The sequence below is a fragment of the Camelus bactrianus genome, chromosome 9 (genome assembly GCF_048773025.1).
Source record: "Camelus bactrianus isolate YW-2024 breed Bactrian camel chromosome 9, ASM4877302v1, whole genome shotgun sequence".
In the NCBI taxonomy this organism is placed as follows: Eukaryota; Metazoa; Chordata; class Mammalia; order Artiodactyla; family Camelidae; genus Camelus; species Camelus bactrianus.
In genome coordinates this window covers 7,607,796-7,630,963 of record NC_133547.1, presented here as the reverse complement: position 1 = coordinate 7,630,963, position 23,168 = coordinate 7,607,796, and the positions used below count along the sequence as shown (strand labels likewise).

Here is a 23,168-nt window from a genome sequence, read left to right as displayed (position 1 = left end):
GGTCAGGGCAGTGGAGGTCACTGAGGAGGTGACATTTGAATAGAGACCTGAGGTAGATGAGAGGATAGGCCATGTGGGTTTGAGGGGAGGAGTGTTCTAGTCAGAGGGAACAGCCAGTGCAAAGGCCCTGAGGCAGGACCCTGCCTGGTGTGTTTGAAGAATACTGAGGAGGCCCATGCCACCAGAACTGAGTAAACAGAGAAACAAGGCCAGGGGGTGAGGGCAGTGAGAATAGGGGCAGATCTTGTGAGGCCTGGTGGGCCACAGTGAGAACTCTGCTTTGACCCCGAGTGAGACAGGAACCTTGCACAGGCTCTGAGCAGAGGAGGGGCAGGAGGTGACTCAGGTCCAAACCAGATCCCTAGACTGGATGTGGGGCCAGGGAGACCAGTGAGGAGGCTGCTGAGCAAATTCAGGCTCAATATGGGTTCAGGAGATATTTATTCATTTTGAATGGAAAGAAGGAATGATTTCATCGAAGCAGAAGAAGGCATTTGCTGAAGCAAGGGCGCAGGGGAGGGGGCTGGAAGGTCTATCTCAGCCTTCCCCACCCCCAAACCGGTTTCTCCTGCTTCCACCTCCCAGAATGAAGTCGGAGGCCCCAGCCACCTGACAACCAGAAGCCCAGCACCTGGGTAGACCTGCTCTGTGAGCCAGGGTGTTTTCAAGAGGGTACTGCCTCAGTTTTCACTCTGTAAAATGGGAGTAATTGAGTGCCTGGGTGTGGTCAGTACATATTTGCTGCTTTTTTTTTGTTTATTGTTTAATTTTAATGGGGTACTGGGGATTGAACCCAGGACCTTGTGCATGTTCAGCACGTGCTCTACCATTGAGCTATCCCCTCCTCCCTACTTTTAAAAAATTGAAGTATAGTCGATTTACAACGTTGTGTTAGTTTCTGGCGTACAGCATAGTGATTCAGTTATACGTATGTATATTTCATATTCTTTTTCATTATAGGTTATTACAAGATACTAAATATAGTTCCCTGTGCTGTACAGTAGGACCTTGCTGTCTATCTATTTTACGTATAGTAGTTAGTATATGCAAACCCCGAACTCCCAATTTATCCCTCCCCACCCCCTTTCCTCCTGGTAACTATGTTTGTTTTCTGTCTGTGTCTTTTTTTTTTCTTAGTTGTGAAATAGAGGATTCAAACAGAACAGTAGAAAAACATGTGTGTTCCATCTAGCAATGATAAACTAAAACTCTCAGTTACTCTTTTTTAAAGCACCTTTATTGAGCTACAATTCACACACTGTACAGTTTACCCATTTAAAGTGTACAAGTCCATGGTTTATAGTACATTCCTAGAGGTGTGTAACTAACCATCACCATCATCAATTTTAGAATATTTCCATCACCCTGGAATAAACCCTGTGCCCCTGAGCTGTCACCACTCCCACTCCCACCCCCACCCCACTCCCATCCGTCCCAGCCCTGGTGACCCTGATCTACTTTCTGTCTCTGTGGATTTGTCTGTCCTGGACAGTTCCCATACAGAGTCATATAATGTGTGGTCTTTTGTGACTGGCTTCTGTCACTCGCTGTGATGTTTTCTCGGTTCATCCAGGTCATAGCTTTTGTCAATGCTTCGTCCTTTTTTGTGGCTGAGTGATAGTCCATGCTGTAGATACACCACATTTTGTGTCTCCATTCATCAGTTGATGGGCACTAGGATTATATTCACCTTTTGGCTGTCGTGAATAATGCTGCAGTGAACATTTGCGTACAAGTTTTATTTACAGGATTTTTTTTTTGAGATGAGTACAAGTTTTTATGTGCACACATATTTGCATTTTTGCAGGGTCATCTACCCCAGAGTGGAATTTCTGGCTCCTAGGTGACTCTGTGTTGGTCCCTTTGAGGAGCTTCCGGACTGTTTCCCCTACAGTCACACCATGTTGCATCCTACCAGGAGTAGCTGAGGGTGACAGTTATCCTTTTTTATTGTTTACTTCCCCTTGGGGGAACTTTTTGTTGAATTCACAGCCTGCAGAAATGATCACACATCATAAATGTCCAGTTGGATGAATTCTTGCAGATTGGACACACCCATGTAACCAGCTCCCAGATTTAAAAGACAGAATATGACCCCTTCCAGAAGATGCCTCCACCCTTCCTGGCCCTTCCATCTGTCCCCTCTCCCCTCAGGAACCACCATCCTGATTCTAACTCCATAGTTAGTTAGAGTGGGTTCTACTTTATATATGAAACCATACAATGGTGTTTTCTTTCAATGTAATGTTTATTTGTTTGTTGGAATTGAAGAGTAGTCAGTTTACAACGTTACATCAGTTTCTGGTATACAGCAGAATTTTTCAGTCATATATATACATACATATATTCCTTTTCATACTCTTTTTAATTATAGGTTACTACAAGATATTGAATATAGCTCCCGTGTGTTATTCAGTATGAACTTGTTGTTTATCTGTTTTATATATAATAGTTAGAATCTGCAAATCTTGAACTCCCAATTTATCCCTTCCCACCCCTTTTCCCCACTGGTAACCCTAAGTTTCAACATAATGTTTTTGAGATGCTTCTATGTTGTGTGTATCAGTAGTTCCTTTTTCATTGCTATGTAACTTTCCACTGTGTGAGTGGACCAGAGTGTATTCGTGTATTCTTCTGTTGATGGGCATTTGAGTTGTTTCCAGTTCAAGGGCACTGTGAACATTCTAGAATATGTCTTTTGGTCCATATCTGCCTCAATGTTCATAAGGGTGAAATTACATAGAGTAGCCCCAGACTCCATGTGGTGCCGGGGAGAAATTATCTGCCTCTTCCTCTCTGCCTGTCTCTATGGTGTCTGCACCATCTGCACCTCTGCTCAGTTCCCCCTTCTCTGGTCAGCTTCCTGTGCTGAGGCCCAATTTCACCCCTTCCCCCATGACCTTTCACCTCCTCTTCCATCTGCCACCTACAGGTTCCCTCTGGGTCCCTGCGCCATGCCCTCCCCCAAACCTGGCCAGGTACCTCCTCTGTTCAGCATCAGCTGTGGCCACTGAGAATGGTCCTCCTCTGTCATTCAGTCTATGTTTACACCGAGGGAACAAAACAGACTGAAACCTGGGCTGACCCCCTGCCAGCAGAGTCAGGCAACAGATAAGAGAAATCACATTTATGGCATGTGAGATGGTAATCAGAGCTTTGAAGGAAAGCAAAGCAAGAGAGGAGGTGGAAGTGCCAGGTGGGGGTGGGGATAGCATCTGTAGATGTAACTGGGTTGAACCTCAGAGTTGGTGCAAAGGTCCTGAGGCAGGCATGCACCTGGTGTGTTGGAGGAGTGTAGAGGAGGCTGGTATGGCTGGAGGGGAGTGAAGAACGGAGAGAGGGTGGGAGGTGAGGACAGAGTGGGGGTGGGGGGCAGATGGTGTGGGGCCTTGTGGTCACAATAGGAACTTGAGCTTTGACTCTGAGTGAGGCCGGAGCCCCAGGAGGGCTCTGATTAGCAGAGGAGGGGTGGAGCAGACTTAAGTTCTAACTGGATGCATTTGGCTGCTATGCAGGGATGAGACTGTCAGAGAACCAGGGCAGAATTGAGGGGACAGAGGGGACAAAACCTGGTAACTGGGCCACACAGAAAGGCCAAGGGCTACACGGCCTTGCTTTGGAGCTACTCTGGACAGGCAGATCCCTGAGGTGTATCTACTGCATTAGGCAGACCCTCTGAGGACCAGCTCAGGCCTCAGGAAGCAGCCTGGAGCTGTGTCTGCAACCCAAATCCAGGAAGAAAAGTGTTTCCACCTCAGAAGGGTAGAGGGAAGGGGGGTCGGGCCAGTAGATGCTCAGTTTCCAGAGTTTTCACGGGCATTAGAAATGAGGCAGTGGGGCATCCTGGAAAGCGATCCAGGCTTTGGTGTCCACAAAATCTGGGTTCAAATCCCGGTACTTCCTTTTACCCCTGAGTAGTTTTTAGTTTGTGTGTGTTTGGCTGCAAGTAAGTTTACCTGACTAGTGATGGCGGAGCTGGAGCTCTTATTTTTTTTCCAACACATTTTTTTAATGGGCTTTTTGGAATGGTTAGAACATTTGCGTGGCTGAAAAGCCAAAAATTATTTTGAAAATTTTGCAGCGAAATGGCTCCCTCCCATCTTTGTTCCCATCTGCCAGGTCCCACTCTTGGTTAGTTCGTGCGTTTAATGCCGTATAGATCTTTCTTGAAGTTCTTTAGACATAAAAAGGAATTTAGAATCTATATTCTTTTTTTAAATTGAGGTATAGTTGATTTACTAGAATATATATTCTTGTATCTCCTTCACCCTCTTTCTAAGCAGATGGTAACGTTTTATACACTCTGTGCTGCATTTTACTTTCCCACGGAGCAGTAGTCTTAGAGATCCTTCTCTATCAGTATATGGAGAACGCCCTTGTTCTTTTTTTTTTAAAAAAAAATAACATCTTTATTGACATATAATTCACGTACCATGAAATTCACCCATCTTAAGGGTACAACTCAATGCTTTTTTAGTATATTCACTGATTACATATTCAGCATTATATAATGTGCAACCATCACCACTATCTAGTTCCAGAACATTTTCTTCATCACCCCCAAAAGAAATTTTGTGCCCAAGAACAGCTACTTCAAATTCCTCCCTCCCTACAGGCGCTGGCAGCCATGAATCCACTTTCTGTCTCTATGGATTTGTCTATTACAGACATTTCATAAAATAGAATCCTGCAATAGATGGCCCTTGGTGTCTGGCTTCTTTCACTGATTGTGACATTTTCCAGGGTCATCCACGTTGTACTATGTATCAGTACCTCGTTCCTTTTTATGCCTGAGTAATAGCCCACTGTATTCATAGACCACAGTTTGTGTATCCATGCATCCATTGATAGACATTTGGGTTATTTCAACCTTTTGACATTTGCGTACAAGTTTTTGTGTGACCCTGTGTATTCATTTCCCTTGGGTATATATGCAGGCATGAAATTGCTGGGTCACACGATAACTCTACATTCATCTATTTTGAGTAGCTGCCCAGGCTATTTTCCACGATGGGCCCACCCTTCTTTGTTCCCACCAGCAGCACAGAGGGTTCTGATTTCTCCACATCCTCACCAACACTCATTATTGCCTGTCTTTTTTATTCTAGCTGTCCTAGTCGGTGTGAAGTGGTCTCTTATTGTGGTTTTTTTTTTAAATTTTTATTTTTTAATGGAGGTACTGGTGATCACACCCCAGACCTCGTGCATGCTAAGCAGGCGCTCTACCACTGAGTTATACCCTCCCTGCTTCATGGTGTTTTTGATTTGCATTTCCCTGATGGCGAATGATGTTGAGCATCTCTTTGCGGGCTTGTGGGCCATCTTTGTGCTTTATTCTTTTTTACAGCTGCACAGTATTCCCATTTAGATGGACTGTAGTTTATTTATCCTGTTTTCTACTGATGGCCATTGGATTGTTTCCAATATCTCACTGTTAGACACACACCTTGGCATAAAACCTCCTAAATGTGTAATTTTGGGTATGTCAGGTTGTACCTGCTGTAGGGTCAGGCCTCTAAGGGAACTCTCCAGGTAAAGGGGAAATTTGTTATATAGTCTTGATCGGTATTTCCTGATGTAATTGATTCTCATTATTCATATGCACCATATTTGTGAATTCATCACCCTGCTAAAATTTTTTTGTGGCCCCCACATCAGCACTCGCTGTGCTGTGCCGGTCATTTCTGGGCGTGTGTGGAGCGAGTGAACCATTTGAGTTGCCTCGTGCTTGTTCCCAGCTGAGGTCGAACGAGGCCAATCCATGGACTTCTTGTTTCAGTTCTCACACAGCAAAATTTTTTTCTTGGTCTGTTTAGTGCCATGTTTTCACATTTTTGTGACTTTTGTTGGCAGTTTAGCTGTTCACAATCTCTCTTGCATCATTTCTTGGTTTTTCTATTAAAAGCCCTCCACGACCCCACCTCCAGCTACCATCCCATCCATCCCTCCTTCCTCTTTACAGCAAAACAGCCTTAAAGAACCGCCATCCTTGGACGTAGAGATGATTGTACTCAGTGAAGTAAGTCAGGCAGAGGAAGACGAATGTCATATGATAGCACTTATATGTGGAATCTAAAATATGATACGAATGAACTTATTTACAAAGCAAAAAGAGACTCACAGACGTAGAAAACAAACTTTTGGTTACCTAAGGGGAAAGGGATTGGGGGGAGGGATAAATTAGGAGTTTGGGATTAGCAGATACACACTACTGTATATAAAACAGATAAACAACAAGGTCCTACTGTGTAGCTCAGGGAACTACATTCAATATCTTGTAATAATCTATAATGAAAAAGAATATATATGTGTGTGTATAACAGAATATGCTGTACATGAGAAACGAACACAACATTTAATCGACTGTACTTCAATTAAAAAAAAAATGCTCCCAAGCATAGTACTGAAGTGCCAGCTAGTATTCCTGAACTCCAGGGAGGCTGTGATGTGACTGATGGAGAGAATTCGTGTGTGAGATGAGCTTTGTTCAGGCAGGAGTTACAGCGCTGTTGGTTGTGAGTTCAGTGTGAATGAATCAGCAATATATATTAAATAAGGAGTCTTTAAACAGAAACACACGTCAAATAAGGTTATGTATTGATTGGCTGATGAAAATGTTGTGACCAGAGGCTCATAAGGACGTGTATTTCCCGCAGGAGCAATGGTTCATTATTCCCTAATTCAGCGTTTGTAGCAATTTTATGGAACACAACTGCTGCAAATAACACGAATCGATTGTGCAGCTTTTTTTTTTTTTTTTAAACACACTAGCTGTGCTTTACTGGGATACAATTTATGTGTAAGAAAATGTACAAATCTTAAGTGCACAGCTTGCGGAATTTTGGCAAATTATTACCTGTGTAACCATCACCCAGATCTAGATTCAGAACATTTCTATCATCCCGGAAAATTCCCTTGTGGACCTTCCTAGTCAATTCTTATCCCTCGCCCCCTCCTCCTGTTCTCTTGAGGCAACCACACCTCTGAGTTTTCTCCCTATCAGTTGCACTAGAACTTGACCTCAAGGGGATCACACAGTGGGTAGGCTTTTGTGTCTGGCTTCCTTTGCTTAGCGTGAGGGATTTGAGATTCATCCATGTCGTTGCGTGTATCAGGAGTTTATTCCCTTTCATTAGTCGGCTGTATTCCATTGCAGGGATGTCACACAGTGTATTTGTCCATCTACCCATCGATGGACACTTGTGCTGTTTATTGTTTGGGGCTTTTGTGAATAAGGCTGCTATGAAGATTTTTGTACAGATGTTTTTGTACACGCTTTTCCCATCCATTAAGTGAATACCTTGGAGTGGAATTGCTGGGTCATAGAGAAGGTATATGCTGAACTTTACTTAATCCAGGTTTTTAATTCTCTTTTGGAACAAGACATCTAGTAGGAGGCCGTTCCAGGGATATTTGGTAGTTTAGTATTGCCAGGCCACTGGGTCTGTCTCTGATTCTCTTGACCTTCCCCTTAGGAGTGCAGAATGGCTGCTGTAGCACCAGCCATTGTCACCATGCTTCACATCATTCTTTCAAGCAGGAAGAAGGAATAGAGGCATACACTCATTGAGATTCATCCTCTTGGGAGGGTACATTGCTGAATGAAACCAAATCCAAGTTCTGTCTACCAGGCTATCAGGCTGAGACCCTCCTGAGCCTTGGAGAGGACCCTGCGAGGCCACTTTGTCAGGGGCCTGGACACTGGCTAATAACTGGTGGCTTGTGTTCTATGTGAGGGCAAGAGCCCCAGAAAGAAAATTAGAGAGACAAAAGCTTCTAGAGCAGTGCTTCTCAAAGTGTGGTCCTTGGACTGGCAGCATCAGCATCACCTGGGAACCTGTTAGAAATGCAAATTCTCAGCACCCCCCCCCCCACCAGCCCTGCTGATTCTGAAATCTAGTCTTTATTTTAAAAGCCTTCCAGGTGATTCTGGTGCATGCCCACGTTTAGGAGCGAGTGGTCTAAAGCATGCGTGGGGTGTTGTAGGGGCTTCTGTTTCCCCTTCGCTTCTCTTAGCTCCATCTTGTCCTGAACTTGAAGCTCTGTTGCCTGATGCTCTGGGTGGTCCTGCGTCTAGTCAACATAATCACTCCTTTTGTTCTCTTCACCCCACCCTGTCGCCTGTTTCATTCCTCAGAGTTTCCCCTGTTTCTATACACTAGTATTAGGAAAAGCTCAAAAACCTTTTCAGATGCCTGATTTTCTTGGCAAGCCTGCAGCTTTATAGCTGCCTTTAGAACAGCGGTGAACGGCGAAAAGGGAAGAGAGAGAACACACAAAACATTTCAAGTGTGTAACTACCTGTATAAACTAGGCTTTTAGGAACTAGACACCAGTCGCTTTATGAGCAATCCAAGTTTTATAGGGCACGCTTTTATGTTGTTAAACCAATCCAGTGATTTTAGAACTCTGAAGGTCACTGAAAATAAAGATGGTGTTGGTTTTAATTGCTCTCCAAATAGCACTTTCTCTCTCTCCCCCCAAAAAGGTGGGAGTGGGTGAGGCATCAACATTTTCCCCTTGTTTTCCATTTTTGGCTTTGAAATGGACACAGTATGCCAGTGACTGCACATCCAGGGTCCAGCTTGCTCCTATTGGGCCTTTGCACGGGTTTGCAAAAGGTCTCCTTGGGGAGGGCATGGTCCCTTACAGTCTCCCTTGTGTGAATTAGGAGAAGGGAGTCCTTTCTCCAGGTGGATATTGCTGCTCTCTGAGTCTCACTGGCATGCGTGAGCAGAGAGCCTCAGCTGGATTTGGGGCCCACCTGTCCCCATACTGGATTCCTTTGTGCAGTGAACAACTTGTGCAACTGTGCATGGTAGTTGCTGTATATAGTCATATACTCAGAGCAGCTTACATGTGTCTGTCTTTTAAATGTATATTCTGTAGTAGTTTCCTGTGGTTGCCATAACAACTACAACAAATGTGATTTAAAAGAACAGAAATTTATTCTCACAGTTCTGGAGGCCAGACGTTCAAAATCAAGGTGTTGGCAGGACCACCAGGGCAGTCAGAGTTGTGCTCTCTCTGAAGGTCCTAGGGAAGAATCTTTCTTTGCCTTTTCCTGCTTCTAGTGGCTCCAGGAGGTCCTGGGCTTGTGGCTGCGTCACTGTTATCTCTGCCTCCGTCTTCACATGGCCTTCTCTTTGTGTCTTGTCTTCTGTCTCCGAAAAGGTCATTGGCCATTGGATTTAGGACTCACCTGGATAATTTAGGATGATCTCCTCCCAAGATCCTTCACTTAATTATATCCACAAAGATCCTTTTTTCCAAATAAGGATGGCCACAACCCCAGATTCTGGGTCATGGACAGATCTTTGTAGGGGAAAGGGGAGCGCCATTCAGTGCACTGCAGATGCCTTAGAAATACATCCTAGAAACAGAACTTCTAGGCATTAAGGTACGTTGAGTCCCCTGCAGCATGCCTGTTGGGGAATCGCCCAGTTTGCCTGTCTGACTCAGGTTGGGGGAAGTGAACTGGCTTCCGCAGGGCATTTCAGGACATGTAAGGGGAGGAGGACCACGTGGGTTACTGGAGGAAGGTGGGCACTATAGGGGCCCTGCAGGGTGGGGTAGGGGGAGCTAGCCAGGCTGGCACCACTGTGTAGTTCCCGTGACTTTGGGAGTCTGTTGGCCTGGGTTCAAATCCCGACTCTGCCATCCTGCTAACTGGGAGACCTTAGGCAAGTGACCAAACCCTTTTCTCAGCCTTCATTTCCTCAGCTGTGAAATGGGTATAGGGACAGTGGCACCTGCCACTTTAGGATGGTTGTGAGAATGAGAGACGAAGTAAGATGAAGCGCTCCGCACAGCACCTGGCGCTTCGATAAGTGCTGGGCAACCCTTGGCCACGATGATGAAGAGGAGGATGAAGCAAGAAGTGGTGTCAGCTGAGGGCGTAGGGTGCAGACTTGCACCCCCTCAAACGCCTGGGCCTCCAGACTCCAGCCAGCTGAGGAAGCTTCCTATGCAGGGATTGGCCTTGCGGTTGGGCAGATCAGGCTGGTGGCCAGGTTGGCACGGAGGAGCTGAGGCCAAAGGCAGACTGGCCAGTAGGGGGCAGGCTTTATACTGTCAACTGGGTGTGGTTTGATGGATGTCTTTATTGGCAGACTTGTGCTCCGTGAAGGTATATCCGTGTTTGCCCACAGCTGTATCTTTGCATCCAGCACAAGGCGAGACTACAGGAGATGCTGAATGACACTTGCGAATCAGGGGGTGAATGGCTGGATGCAGCAGTGGCAATATTTAAAATTTATAACAACAGATTGTGGGCACCAATCAAGCAGCACCCAGCGTAGTGTGGAAGGAGGGTCCTGCCAGGTCCCTCCTGTGCCAGGTGTTTCCCTTCAGTTACTGGGTCATGGGGGTGTCTCGGGTGGGCCTGAGCAGGCAGGTGGGGTTCTGGGGGCTTGGGCAGCATTTATTTACCAGTTAGTAGGGAAGTGTTTGAATATTTTATCCATGGGAGCAACCAGTTGTGAACAAGCTGCATGTTGACACCAGCTAGGTGAATGGATAGATGAAAAGAGAGACAGTCAAACCTGGATTTGGGCAGAGATAGTGGGCATGGAGAGGGAGGTAGAGAGAAAGTGGAGAGATTTGGGACGCAGAACGGATAAGATTTGGGTGCATCAGAGGTGTGAGGTCAAGCTTGGTCTAGTCTCTAAAGAGGGCAGTTTCAGTTAGCTGCTGCCACATAACAAACAACCCCAACTTTAGAGGCCATTCTGGTTACTGTTGCTGTTCAACAAATTAGCCCCAAATGGAGCAAGTCAAAGGAACAGTTTGTATTGTGCTCAGGGGTTTTATGGGTGGAGAATTTGTTGTAGAATTTGACGCAGTGGGTCTGAGCTCCATGATGCCTGGGGTCTTGTCTGGTAAGACACAAAGGCTGGGGGCTGAAGGCTCGTTCACACACAGATTTGGCACCTGGGCTGGGATGACCAGCCGCCAGAGCACCGACTTGAGGTCTCCCTGCATGGCTAGCTTCAGCTTCCCCACAGCATGGTGGCCTCAGAGTGGTCAGAATTCTTTTAAGGTGGCTTAGGGCTTCCAAGGTAAATGTCCTGGTAGACATAGCAGAAACCAAATTAATCACCTTTTACGGCCTAGAAGAAGTCATATAGTGTCGCTTCTGTTGCACTGTCCTAGTTGAAATAGCCACAAATGTCCTCAATTCAAAGGGAGTAGCAAGATGGCACTGTGGACGACCATGAGGGATTGGAGACAATATTGTGGCCATCTCTGGAAGACCCAATATGCCATGGTGGATTAAAACAAAACCATGATCCTGATGGTTGGAATTTGGCTTGGGCATCACTGGGTACTTCTGTCTCACCTGGGTGTCTTCAGTCAACTGTGTAGGTCAGCTCAGTGGTCCCACTTTTAGGGTTGGCTGGCTGTGAGCTGGGATGATGGAGGTGATGGGCATGTGTCTCCTGTCCTCCTAAAAGCCAGCCCAGATTTCTTCACGTGGCAGCTGGGCAAAGAGTAGGCTTGGAAATGCACACCGTCACTTCCACCACATTCTGTTGGCCAAGGCAAGTCAAAAGGCCAGCCCGAGTTCAAGGGTTGGGTAATAGACCCCATCTCTTGCTAGGAGGTGCTATAAATAGTGAGACTAGGGAGGAGAAGCGTTTCTGGTCACTTTTGCGATCAAACCACAGTGGTCTTTGTTTCCGGATTCCCTTACCATCAGCCTGCTCCCATTTTGCTGGGCCTCTCAGTCAGTGGAGTCAGAGTATAGTCCTTGACCCATGAAAGGCTCTGAGAGTCCTTGTGATGGGTTGCAAAGATATCTAGTAATGGCAGCTTATTTGTGTCAGATTGTGTTTGATTGCAAATAATGGAAAACCTAATAGTGGCTGAAACTGTAAGGATTAAGAAGTCTGGAAGCAGGCAACCCATGAGGAGTTACTAAGAACCTAGTCTTTTTCTCTCCTCTCATCAATTGTCTTCTGCAGGGAGGCTTACCAGCCTCAGGTTTGTTGCCTCATGGTTGCCAAACGGCTGCCACAGCGCCAGTCTTCTCAACTGTATTCAAAGCTGGAAGTGGGGTGCAAAAGACTTTCTTGCTAGAGAAGCTCTATCTTTTATATCCTGGAAGAAGAACGCTCCCCAATTCTCTGTCTTCCCCAAAAGACTCATTGAGCAGAACCCAACTCCACACTTGGGCTTTTATTTATTTGCAAAACTATGGCTACCCTAGCTTCAAGGAGGTCTGGGAAATTGAATGTCTAGTAAAGAAGATAGCAGGGCCACTGGCTTAGTCCAGTGATTTTAAAGCTCTTTTGGCCACAACCCACAGCAGGAAATATGTACACACATAGACACACATAATTGGAACCAGTGTCACAAATGTATGCTTACCGTCTGTGATGCCTTTTAGTATTTTCTGTTTTATCCTGTTCCATTTTACCCTACACTATTTAACTTAAAAAAGAAAAAAAATCCTGGTCACAACCTACTCATTTGATTTACAGCCTGCAAAGGCGTGACCCATAATTTGAAAAAGACTGACTCAGTCTTTGTTTACATCTTGGAGTTGGTGAGTGTTACCCCAGAGCAGCATCGGGCTTCTGTGAGCAGGGGGCAGGGAAACAGTGTTTGGAAAAGCAGCATCTAGACTTTGCCACATCCTTGTCTCTGCCTATCATTTCCCATCAGCAAATGATACAGTTCTGTCAACTTTCCTTTTTATTACTTGCAAATAACCCTAGGGTTTCTAACGTTCATATCAGGGAAATTAAAATCAGCCTGTTTCTGGAGCTTTGCGGGGACTTTTAATTCCATATCCCGCTCGGCAGTCTGGCTTCTGCACAACTCCCGATGACAACGCAAAACTCCAGTTGCATGACAAGTGCCGGAGGAATTCACACGATTTTCTGGAAGGACACTTTGTCATTGTTGCATCATGGCTGTTCTCTTGAGCTGCTTGTGGTTTGCAGGCCCAGCGTTTCCTGCTTTTTATAGCCTGGTGGTGGAGAAGGAGGTCTTCAGAACCACAGGGTCTGAGTTCAAATTCTGGCCCCACAGCATGGTTTGGGGGCAAGTGTCCTGACCCTTCTGTGTCCCTGTTTCCTGTGCTGTGTGGTGTGACTCAGCCTTCTTCCTACCTCCCTGGGGACTGGGAGGAATCAGTGGTCATGGAGTTAACACCAGGCCTGATCCCAAGGAAGTGCTGGGGCCTTGTGGGCTCTTCCGAAATGCATCAGTCAGCTTCGGCTGAGTAATTGGCAGTAACAAGTGAGCCCTGGATCTCAGTGGCTTCCAACAGCAAATGCTCCTTTCTCACTTGTGGGTCTGCCTTTCGTGGGTGGACTGTGGCTCTGTTCATGTGTCTGCTTTGTGCCAGGACTTGGCTGTAACCCTGTGATGGCTCTTAAAGCTTCTGCCCTGAATGGGCACAAGACGGTTCCTCCTGTGTGGGTAGTTTTGGGTTACAACTTTGCACACTAATTGTGTCCCCCTCCCCCATCACTTTTTCAAAAGCTTTTTGAGTATGTGTGTGTCTAGGAGAGGGTGCCCAATGTCATCCCTTGTAGGGAACCACAGGTCATGATCTTCCCCAAGGTCAGCAACTGGGTCTGCTTTTGCTCACTGTGGTATCCATAGCTCACCACCATGCTGGGCACATAGTGGGTGATTCATAAATGACCTTCCCACCAAGCTGCTCTTTGAACGGATGAATGGGCTTGTTTCACTTCCTCTGCAAATTCACTTGTTCGTTCCACAAATATTTATTGCGTTCCTGTGTGCCAGGCACTGTGCAGGGAGGAAAACACAAAAATCCTTGCCCTTGGTGGGGGTTGACATTTTTTTGGTGGGGGATACCGACAATAAACAATCAGACAGACGTGATAATTTGAAATTAATGTATTTAATTTTTTTTAATTTTTCATTTTTTTAATTTTATTTTTTGGGGAGGAGGTTATTTGTTTATTTATTTAATTTATTTATTTTTAGAGGAGGTACTGGGGATTGAACCCAGGACCTCGTGCATGCTAAACATGAGCTCTACCACTTGAGTTATACCCTCCCCTCAAAGGATTTTTTTAAGTAAAAATGTTTCATTATGGAAGATTTCAAATGTGGACAAAGTAGAGAGAATAGTAATAGATGGATCCCCGTCAACTAACTCTTATCAATTTTCAGTTTTCCACTGCTCTCATAGGTCAGCAGTGTCCAAGAGAGCTTTCTGCCACCATAGGAATGTTCTAGAACTGCGCTGCCTTGTGTGGTAGCCACCAGCCATGCAGCACATGTGGTTGTCAAGCACACAAAATGTGGCTAGCATGACTGCGAACCAAATGTTTAATTTCCTTAAAAATTTTAATGTAAATATTTTTATTTAAAACTTTGATATTCCTAATTGTCCCTTGTTTCCGTTTTTTTCTTTTCTTACTTGTTTTTAATTGCAGTAAAATACCCATAACATAAAATTGACCGTCTCTGCCATTTTTTAAGTGGGTGGTTCAGTGACATTCAGTGCTTTCACATTGTTGTGCAACCATCTCCACCATCCATCTCCAGAACTTCATTCATCTTGCAGAACTGAAACTCTGCCCTCAATAAACAAGAACTCCCCGGTTCTCCTCCCCACCCCCAGCGCACAGTCCCGGGCAGCTGTCATTCTCCTTTCTGTCTCTACATGAGAAGTGGCCTCATACAGTACTTTCGATTTTTTTGGTAACTGGCTCACTTCACTTAGCTTAAGGATCATCCGTGCTGTAGCCTGCGTCAGTTTCCTTCCTGCGTGGAATTCCACTGTAAATATACAGCACATTTGGCCCATCCATTCATCCGCTGATGGAACTTGGGTTGTTTCCTCCTTTGGACTATGGCGAATAGTGCTGCCGTGAATGTGGGGATACAAAGATATCTTCGAGACCCTGCTTTCAATTCTTCTGTGTGTCTACCCAGAAGTGGACTTGCCAGATCATATGGTAATTCTATTTTTAATTTTTGGAGGAGCCGCGAAATCATTTTCCATGGCAGCTGCACCATTTTACTTTCCCACCCACCGTGCACAAGGGTTCCAATTTCTCCACATCCTCGGCAACAATTGTTATTTTTTGGGTTTTTTTGATGGCAGCCATTCTAACGGGTGCGAGGTGGTGTTTATGCTTTCGATGACATTTCCCTGATTAGTGGTGATGATCACCTTTTCATGTGCTTCACCGTTTGTATCTAATTTGGATAAATATCTGCTCAAGTCCTCTGCCCTCATTTCAGTGAATTAGCTTGAACTTGAGCTACATAGTCACATGTGGCTGCCGTATTAGACAGCGCAGGTCCATATACACACACAACGGGATTTCCAGTAAATCCTGGACATTGTGTCATTTCCACCTTAAATATTGCAGGGTGTGTTTCTTAAAGGTAAGGATTCTGTAAAGAAAAAAAAAAGAACACAATGTCATTATTAAACCTAGACTCTTAATCACCGTTTCTTAGCATTATCAAATATCCAGACAACATTCAAATTCTGTCTTTAAATAGTTAGTGGGCTCATTTGTGTCCTTCAAGGCTCCCTCCCCCGGCAGGATCCTGGGTAGATCTGTGCATGAGCAGCGAGGGGCACATGGCTCTGGCTGTGTATGGCCTGTGGTTTCCCCAGAACCACTTTATGTAGCCTCATTGATCTCAGCTGAGAAATGATATCACAGTAGAAGGTTGGAAGGACCAGAGGAGACTTGGCACCGGGCAGTTTAAGTAGGACCATAGGCATAGCTCACTGGCTGGAGCAGGTGATATATCAACCCTTCCAAACATGCGCAAGGGCCACATGTGGCAAATGGCACCAGGAAGAAAAACTGGGAGCCGGGGACGTTTGCCCAACCTGACTGAGCCGTGGCCAGAAAGCTCTGCAAGTTGCCACATGAGGGAAGCTTCACTGTGGCAGTTAAAATGATTGCCATGGTATATGTTGCTTACAAAAGACCTTACCACACGCGAGGATTAAAGGTATTCCTGTATAACAATCCTATGGGGGGACAGACTGTGATTCTTATTTTCCAGATGAGGAAACTGAGGCACAGAGGCATGAGGAACTTGTCGCAGGCACACGGCTGGGAAGTGGCAGTGCCAGGAAGGGAACCCGGGCCGCTTAGCGACCCAGCCTGCTCTTCCCCACACGCCACCCCGCCTCTCCAGCAAAGAGCTTGCATTAGTCACGATGGATACTTGGCAGCTTCAGTGATGTCAGCTGCACTGGAATCTGGGACATTTATTAAAAATGCAGCCACTCTGGCCCCTCTCTCAATGTCTGAGCCTCTAGATCCAGGATTGGTCCTGGAAATCAGTGTGAGCCTGTGTGGAAACGAGACTTGGGGGTTGAGGGTGGATGCTGGAGGCCTCTGCACCTCTGACCTTTCCTCATTCATCAGCAGCATTTAGTAATACTTGCAAAATGATATCAATGCCAGTAATAGCAATACCAACACCTGCTACGCACCAACCACAGGCCAGGCCCCGGTCTGAGTGCCCTTCCACTGCCATATGCGAGAACAGGGACTATAATCATGCCCATTTTACAGATGAGGACACTGAGCCCCAGAGAGGTGAAGTCACTTGCCCAAGGTCGCCCAGCCCTCGTGTAGGAGTGGGGATTTGAACTGCTGACTCCAACCCCAGAACAGTCACCCTATGCTGGAGCTCTTGGCATCAACCCTGGCACCTGATTGGGGTGACCCATCTCAGAGGAACCCCACACCTGCCGATTATTGACAAATTATTTTCTCTTTCTCATGGAACTTTTTGAAAAGATGGAAAATAACTAGAATGGCATGATGAAGCCCCCAGGTACCCATCAGCCTGCCTGAACAGTTAGTTATCAACATCCCTCCACGTCTGTTCAGCTCTCCCCCCACCCACCACTACCACACCCTGACGATTTTTTTTTCACAATTTTGTTTAAGGTGAAATTGACATGCATTGAATTGACACGCATTGATATACATAAACCTAAGCTGTGAATTTTTAAGCCCTTATGTAACCGACACTCCATCACAATGCAGAACATTTCCCTCTCCCCAGAATGTCTGCCCCCTCTGCTGTCCATTTCTCTGATGTGACCATTGGAATGAAACCATGGAAAACAAATTCTCAGTCTGGAACCTCCCGCTGGACGTTCACCTGTGGGTCCTATTTGGAGAACTGTGTTCCGGAAACCTCCTCTCCTGGCTCTAATTCTGGTCCAGCGTTTACAGAATTTGAGCCCCACCCCGAAGCCTGAGCCCACACGGAGCCAGCGGCTCTCACGAAGCTACCTTGGGTGCTTGTGAACACCTCCAGGCTGGGGCTGTGCCCCTGGAATCTGGCTGGGCCAGGATCCCGTGTTTCAGGGTCTTGTGACAGATGCTTTCTAGATCTTTCCGGGGCCCGGGCCTCTCGACAAAGAGGTGAAGCAATTCCCATTCCTCCTCTCTCTTCCATCCACTCACTTTATTGCTTTTTTGAATCTGAACTATCCCAGGCATTCATAAAATGTTCCCAAAGGCTGTCACCCAGCTTTGTCTTGACACTGTTGCCATATTTGCTTTAGATTTTGAAAGAAAAACATGATGAGAGGACGGTCTGTGGAATCATGGTTAAGGGCGGGGACTCTGGAGTTAGCCTGCTTTGGTGCAGAGCCCAGCCTGGCCAGTTACCACTTGAGGGATCTTGGGTATATGGCTAACCATTCAGGGCCTCAGTTTTCTCTTACGCAGAATGGGGCTGATAAAAAGACCTGCTTCATGGGGATTTAAAGAAGGTGAAATTGGTGGGGGAAGGTATAGCTCAGTGGTAGAGCACATGCTTAGCATGCGTAAGGTCCTGGGTTCAATCTCCAATGCCGCCATTAAAATAAATAAATAAATAAAAATAAAGAAGGTGGAATGGGCTAATATGTGCAGGGTACTTAAAACCAGGGGCTGACACACAGCGGGCCTGCAGCAGCAGCATCTTCATTCGTGGATTCCGTATACGTGGATCCGCCTGCTCGCTAACATTGACACCCCCCAGATCAGTGTTCTCGGCACTTTCCTGGCCACTCCCAGATGTGTGCAGAGGTTGAACCTGGGGACGCCCCTGCCTTGTCCATCCAGCTCGTGAGCTGTGAGCAAGTGTCCTTTCGGTGCTCTCTCCAGTGCCCTGCTGTTTGGGCTCTTTTGTGCATTTTGTTGGTGGTTTTGGTGTTAAAAGTAGCCCTTCCCACACTGTTGGTGGGAATGTAATTTGGTGCAGCCACTATGGGAAACAGTACAGAGATTCCTTAAAAAACTAAAGATACAGTTATATGATCCAGCAATCTCAGTCCTGGACCTATAACCAGAAAAGACAAAAACTGTAATTTGAAAAGATACATGCACCCCAGTGTTCACAGTAGCACTATTTACAATAACCACAACATAGAAGCAACCTAAATGTCCATCAATAGATGACTGGATAAAGAAGATGTGGTGTATATGTGTGTGTGTGTGTCTGTGTGTGTGCGTACAACGGAATATCATCCAGCCATAAAAAGAATGAAATAATGCCATTTGCAGCAACGTGGATGGACTTAGAGATTGTCATACTAAGTGAAGTAAGTCAGACAAAGACAAATATCATATGATATCGCTTATATGTGGAATCTAAAAAATGATGCAAATGAACTTATTTACAAAACAGAAGCAGATTCATAGACATAGAAAACAAACTTGTGGTTGCCAAAGAAGGAAGGGGAGGAGGGATAAATTAGTAGGAGTTTGGGATTAGCAGATACAAACTACTGTATGTAAAATAGATAAACAGAAAGGTCCTATTGTATAGCACAGGGAACTACATTCAATATCTTATAATAACCTATAATGAAAAAGAATATATATACATATATGTATAACTGAATCACTATGCTGTACACCTGAAACTAACACAACATTGTAAATCAACTGCACCTCAATTAAAAATTTTTTAAAAATAGCCCCTCCTGTGTGGTGCCGAAGTGCCGTCCAGTGTCCCCAAGTGCAGGAGGGCTGTGACGTGCTCTACGGAGAATGAGCTCCCCTCTGCCCTAGTTAGAGCGCTGCTGGCGTGAGTTCAGTGTGAGTGAATCAACCATGTATCTTCAACACTGTGTCTTTAAACAGAAACACACATACACCACGGGGATATATAGAGGATGGGCTGATGAGACTGGGACCAGACGCTCCTGGGAAGCTAACCCAGTATTTCCCCTGGAGTGGTGACCTTACAGAATACAAGCATCTCAAATGACGAGACCCAAGCGTACTTTGTTAGCTTGGAAGCACCGGTGGATTTTACTGTATAACGGTCCCTCCTGTGGCATGACGTGTGTGTATGTCTACACGCTAGGTGTGGATGCGGTGCAGTGAGTCTGCACGTACCACATAGGTGATCATTTGCAGTGTGTGTGGTTTTAAACTAGTATGTGGCCTCTCCTCTCTCCAGCTACATCTTTCTCCTCTTCACTGCAGGTCTCACTCACAGCCTCTCTCTCCTCTCTCCACAGCTGGCCCCCGAAAGGACACTCCCCAAGTCCCCAGCTGGGGGCCCCGCGTAGAGCTGGAGTGGACACCCCCTCCTTCCCTTCATGATTCGTCGGTAGCGCAGGTAACCACCAAGAGTCCCTCTCAGCCCCGGAGGGGCTGTTGTCCTTTGTCCACCCCTGACCCTGGAAGGGAAGGGACGTTCCTTCTTGGCTGAGCCCGGCTTAGCCACATCCCTCAGCCCCGCCCTCTCAGGTCATTTGGGCCATCCCCCTGCCTCCACGCCATCGGTGGGCAGGATGCTCCTCCCCACCTCCCCTCATCTCCAGATTCTTTGCAGAGCTTGCCTTGTTGTTCCCTGGCCGGACGAGGCCGGATGTGGGCTAGTTGGGATAGGTTCACGGGCTCACAGGCCACGGAGCTGGTGACATAGGAAGGAGGCACATGGGTGGAGGCTGGGCTCTGAAGCCAGAGAGTGTGTAGTCCCCACCACCAGATGCAGCAGCAGCCTTGGAAGGGCCTCTCTGGGGACGGTTCCCAGGGCCAGATCTAGAGGGGACAGTGATCGGCAGGCGAGGATCTGGGGGGAGATGTGTCCTTGTGTCTGCCTCGCAGGCCCTGTCCCAGACTGGGCGTGTTAACGCAGGGCCCGTGTGTGCGTGCATGCGCGTGTGCGTCCCAGGGACCCTGGGGAAGCACAGGTAACATTTTTGGCCAACATGCATGTTTCTGGCAAGAGGGTCTTTTGTGCTATCATCAGACTCTGTGACGCACTATTTCAGGAAGACCCTGACCCACCTAGGAGGGACCTACCCGGGACTCTTTATGCCACAGAGCAATTGAGAGTAACGGGAGCTGGGGCGGCCATCAGGAGGTGACTGTCAGGGATGCTCAGAGAACGCTGTCGGCGGAAAGGGGTTATGAACCAGCTTAGGGCACCTGTGAGATTGTACACGTGTGTTTTGAGGGGAGGGGAATCCACAAAAGTCACCACGTCCTTGGTGAGCTCAGGACTACCACCTCCCCCCACACACACACAAAAAAGAGACTAAGAACTCCCTGGTCCTGGGCTGGGGTTGTGCGTGACTTCTCGCTGTGTCCGCTCTGCTTTGTTGGGAGGGAAAGATGGCTGGGTTTGGAAGTTTGCAAAGGTGGGTGTGTTGTGGGGGGCTGACTATAGCTCAGTGGTAGAGCGCATGCGCTCTTGGTCCTGGGTTCAGTTCCCAGTACCTCCATTAAAAAGAAAAGAAAAAAAAGGTGGGCGCATGGAAGTTTGGTGGGATGTTTGGAGCGATGGAAGTTTAGGCAGTGGATGGGCAAACCTGGAGAACTTCCATTTTCTCACCTGTGGAATGGGGCTGACAGCATCTCCCCAACCCAGGGGGGTTGAACAAGCTAACATTTGTGGAGCACTGAGGGCAGTGCCTGGTATGTGGTACACATGGGACAGATGTTGGCTTTCCGCATCCTCATCATTCCGGCAGGCTCAGCCCGGCTCCAGCGGCGCCTCTGCCTCAGAGCACCCATCCTGCCGGTCCCTCTGCCTCTCTCTTCCCTTCCTTGCAAACTACAAGGCATTTGTCTTCAAGGGGGACCCAGAACCTGGGTCATGAGGCCCTTTATGCCGCCTCCACTCCCTCCCTACTTCACCCCTTCCTCTGTTGGGCAAGCCCCTGCCCCCTAGCCCCTGGCCTGCTCTGGGCGAGGCCCTGGGCTCAGGGAGGTGGGACCGAGTGCTGGTGCAGAGCCCAGGCTCGAGGCCAGACTTCTGGGTCCAGGCCTGGCTCTGCCACCTGCAGCAGGGAGGTGGAGGACGATGGTCTCTGCTCTTCCGAGTGCTCACCTGCCAAGCAGGGGTGGCGGGACCCACCTGGCAGGATGCTGTGGGGATGAAGTGGGCCTGTGCGTGATCAGGGCTTACTTGTCTGGGTTGATGTCATCATCATTGTCAGCAGATACAGGGGAAGGAGAGAGAGGGGGAGAAGGCAGTTGTCTCTGTCTGGTCAGGCGGTTCTAGAAGGGGCCCCCACCTATGCCCATAGAATTAAGGGAACAGAAACCCTGACCCCCTTCTGGGGTCTCGGCCCCTGGGAATGGTCCTTGCAGGGAGGGCCCTGGCGTGCTGCCAACATCTAACTTGTCTTTCTTGCCCTCTTCTCGGCCCGCCCTGTCCAGTGGCGATGGATGATGAGGATGGGAGATGCTTACTAGACGTGATTTGGTGAGTAGTAGGCTTCCCCCACCACACCCTCCCTCTCCCTCCCCTCCCCTGTCCCTCACCTCCTCAAGTGTCTCTCCCCATCTCTCTTACAGTGACCCTCAGGCCCTCAATGACTTCTTACATGGATCCGAGAAGGTGAGTGCTGGGGCGGGGAGAGGCATCCCAGGGCAGGGGGCTGTGGAGTGGGGAGCTGAGGGACACACCCCCAATTCAGTAGGCATCTGCCCCATGCCTTCCACGAGCCAGGAACCAGGGTTCTGGTGGAGAGTGAAAGAGATGGCAGATCCCTGCCCTCGCATCATACACGTTTCCCTGGTAAACCAAGCAACAAGTAATTAATCAACATGACGGTGGAAAGCACCGTGCAGAGTAGCTTAAGAAATAATGTCAGTGGGGAGTGAGGGTATAGCTCAGTGATAGAGCGTGTGCTTAGCATGCACGAGGTCCTGAGTTCAATCCTCAGTACCTCCATTAAAAGAAATTTTTTTTAAAGAAATAATGTCACTTGAGAAACAAAAGAGGTTTAGGAGGAAATGAATGGGGGAGGGGGACAGGGAGGGGACGTTGAAGGTGAGCCTGAAGGATCAAAGGGAGGTACCCATGGTTCTCTGGGCTGGGGAAGAGCAGGTAGAAAAGTGGAAAATTTCGGTGTGTTCAAGGAAAAGAAAGACTCGTGGGGCCAGACTGAAGGGGAATCTAGTAGGTGGTGAGGGTGGCATGGACAAACATCACCAGGTCATGGGGCCTGGACGACCTTGATTGAGAAGTTTTGATTTTATTCTGAAGGGGACGGGCAGTTCTGTGAGGTTCTTGAGTGCATGGAACAAAGCGGAGAAGAGGGGACATCTGTTGAGCTGTGGGGTGTTGTATCAGTTACCAAGGGCTGCATAACAAGTTGTCCCAACACTTAGTGACTTGAAACAACATCTGTTAGAGCTCTCCCAGTTTCTAAGGGACAGGACTTGGGGAGCAGCTTAGCTGGGTGTCAGGCTCAGGGTCTCCCCTGAGTCACAGTCAGGATGTTGGCTGGAGCTGCTGTCATCTGAGGGCTGTCAGGGGACGGAGGACATGCTCCCACAATGACTCACTCCTGTGCCTGTTGGCTAGAGTCCTCAGTTCCTTGCCATGTAGACCTCGCCACAGGATGGCTTGAGTGTCCTCATGACACAGCAGCGGGACTCCCAAGAGCGAGTGACCCAAGGGAGAGAGCCAGGAAGCTCAGTGCCTTTTATGACCTAGTCTCCGAAGTCACAGACTGTCATCCTCATCACACTGTGTGCACTAGAAGCGAGTCACTCAACCCGCCCACACTCACAGGGAGGGGAACAGAGTTCCACTTCCCGGGAGAGGACGTATCAAATAATTTTTGTGGAGTAGGGGCAAGTGCACTGGGACGCTGGTGGCCGGGGCCATGGGGTGGGTGGTGGAGGAGGGGCCAGGCATGGCTTGAGATCTTTTGGGAGGCAGAGTCA

The 23,168-nt window shown here is 47.5% G+C and overlaps 1 protein-coding gene across 3 annotated transcripts in view; it reads left to right on the top strand.

The window, feature by feature from the left end:
- Positions 1–23,168, top strand: part of BICRA (BRD4 interacting chromatin remodeling complex associated protein) — a 74,073-nt gene that overhangs the window by 31,039 nt on the left and 19,866 nt on the right. For all 3 annotated transcript variants that reach the window (XM_074369337.1, XM_074369336.1, XM_074369338.1), the window contains exons 2-4: positions 19,499–19,599; positions 21,651–21,696; positions 21,789–21,831. In XM_074369337.1, coding sequence (XP_074225438.1) covers positions 21,656–21,696; positions 21,789–21,831 — 84 coding nt within the window. In that variant the 5' untranslated portion in view covers positions 19,499–19,599; positions 21,651–21,655. The remainder of the gene's footprint in view (positions 1–19,498; positions 19,600–21,650; positions 21,697–21,788; positions 21,832–23,168) is intronic.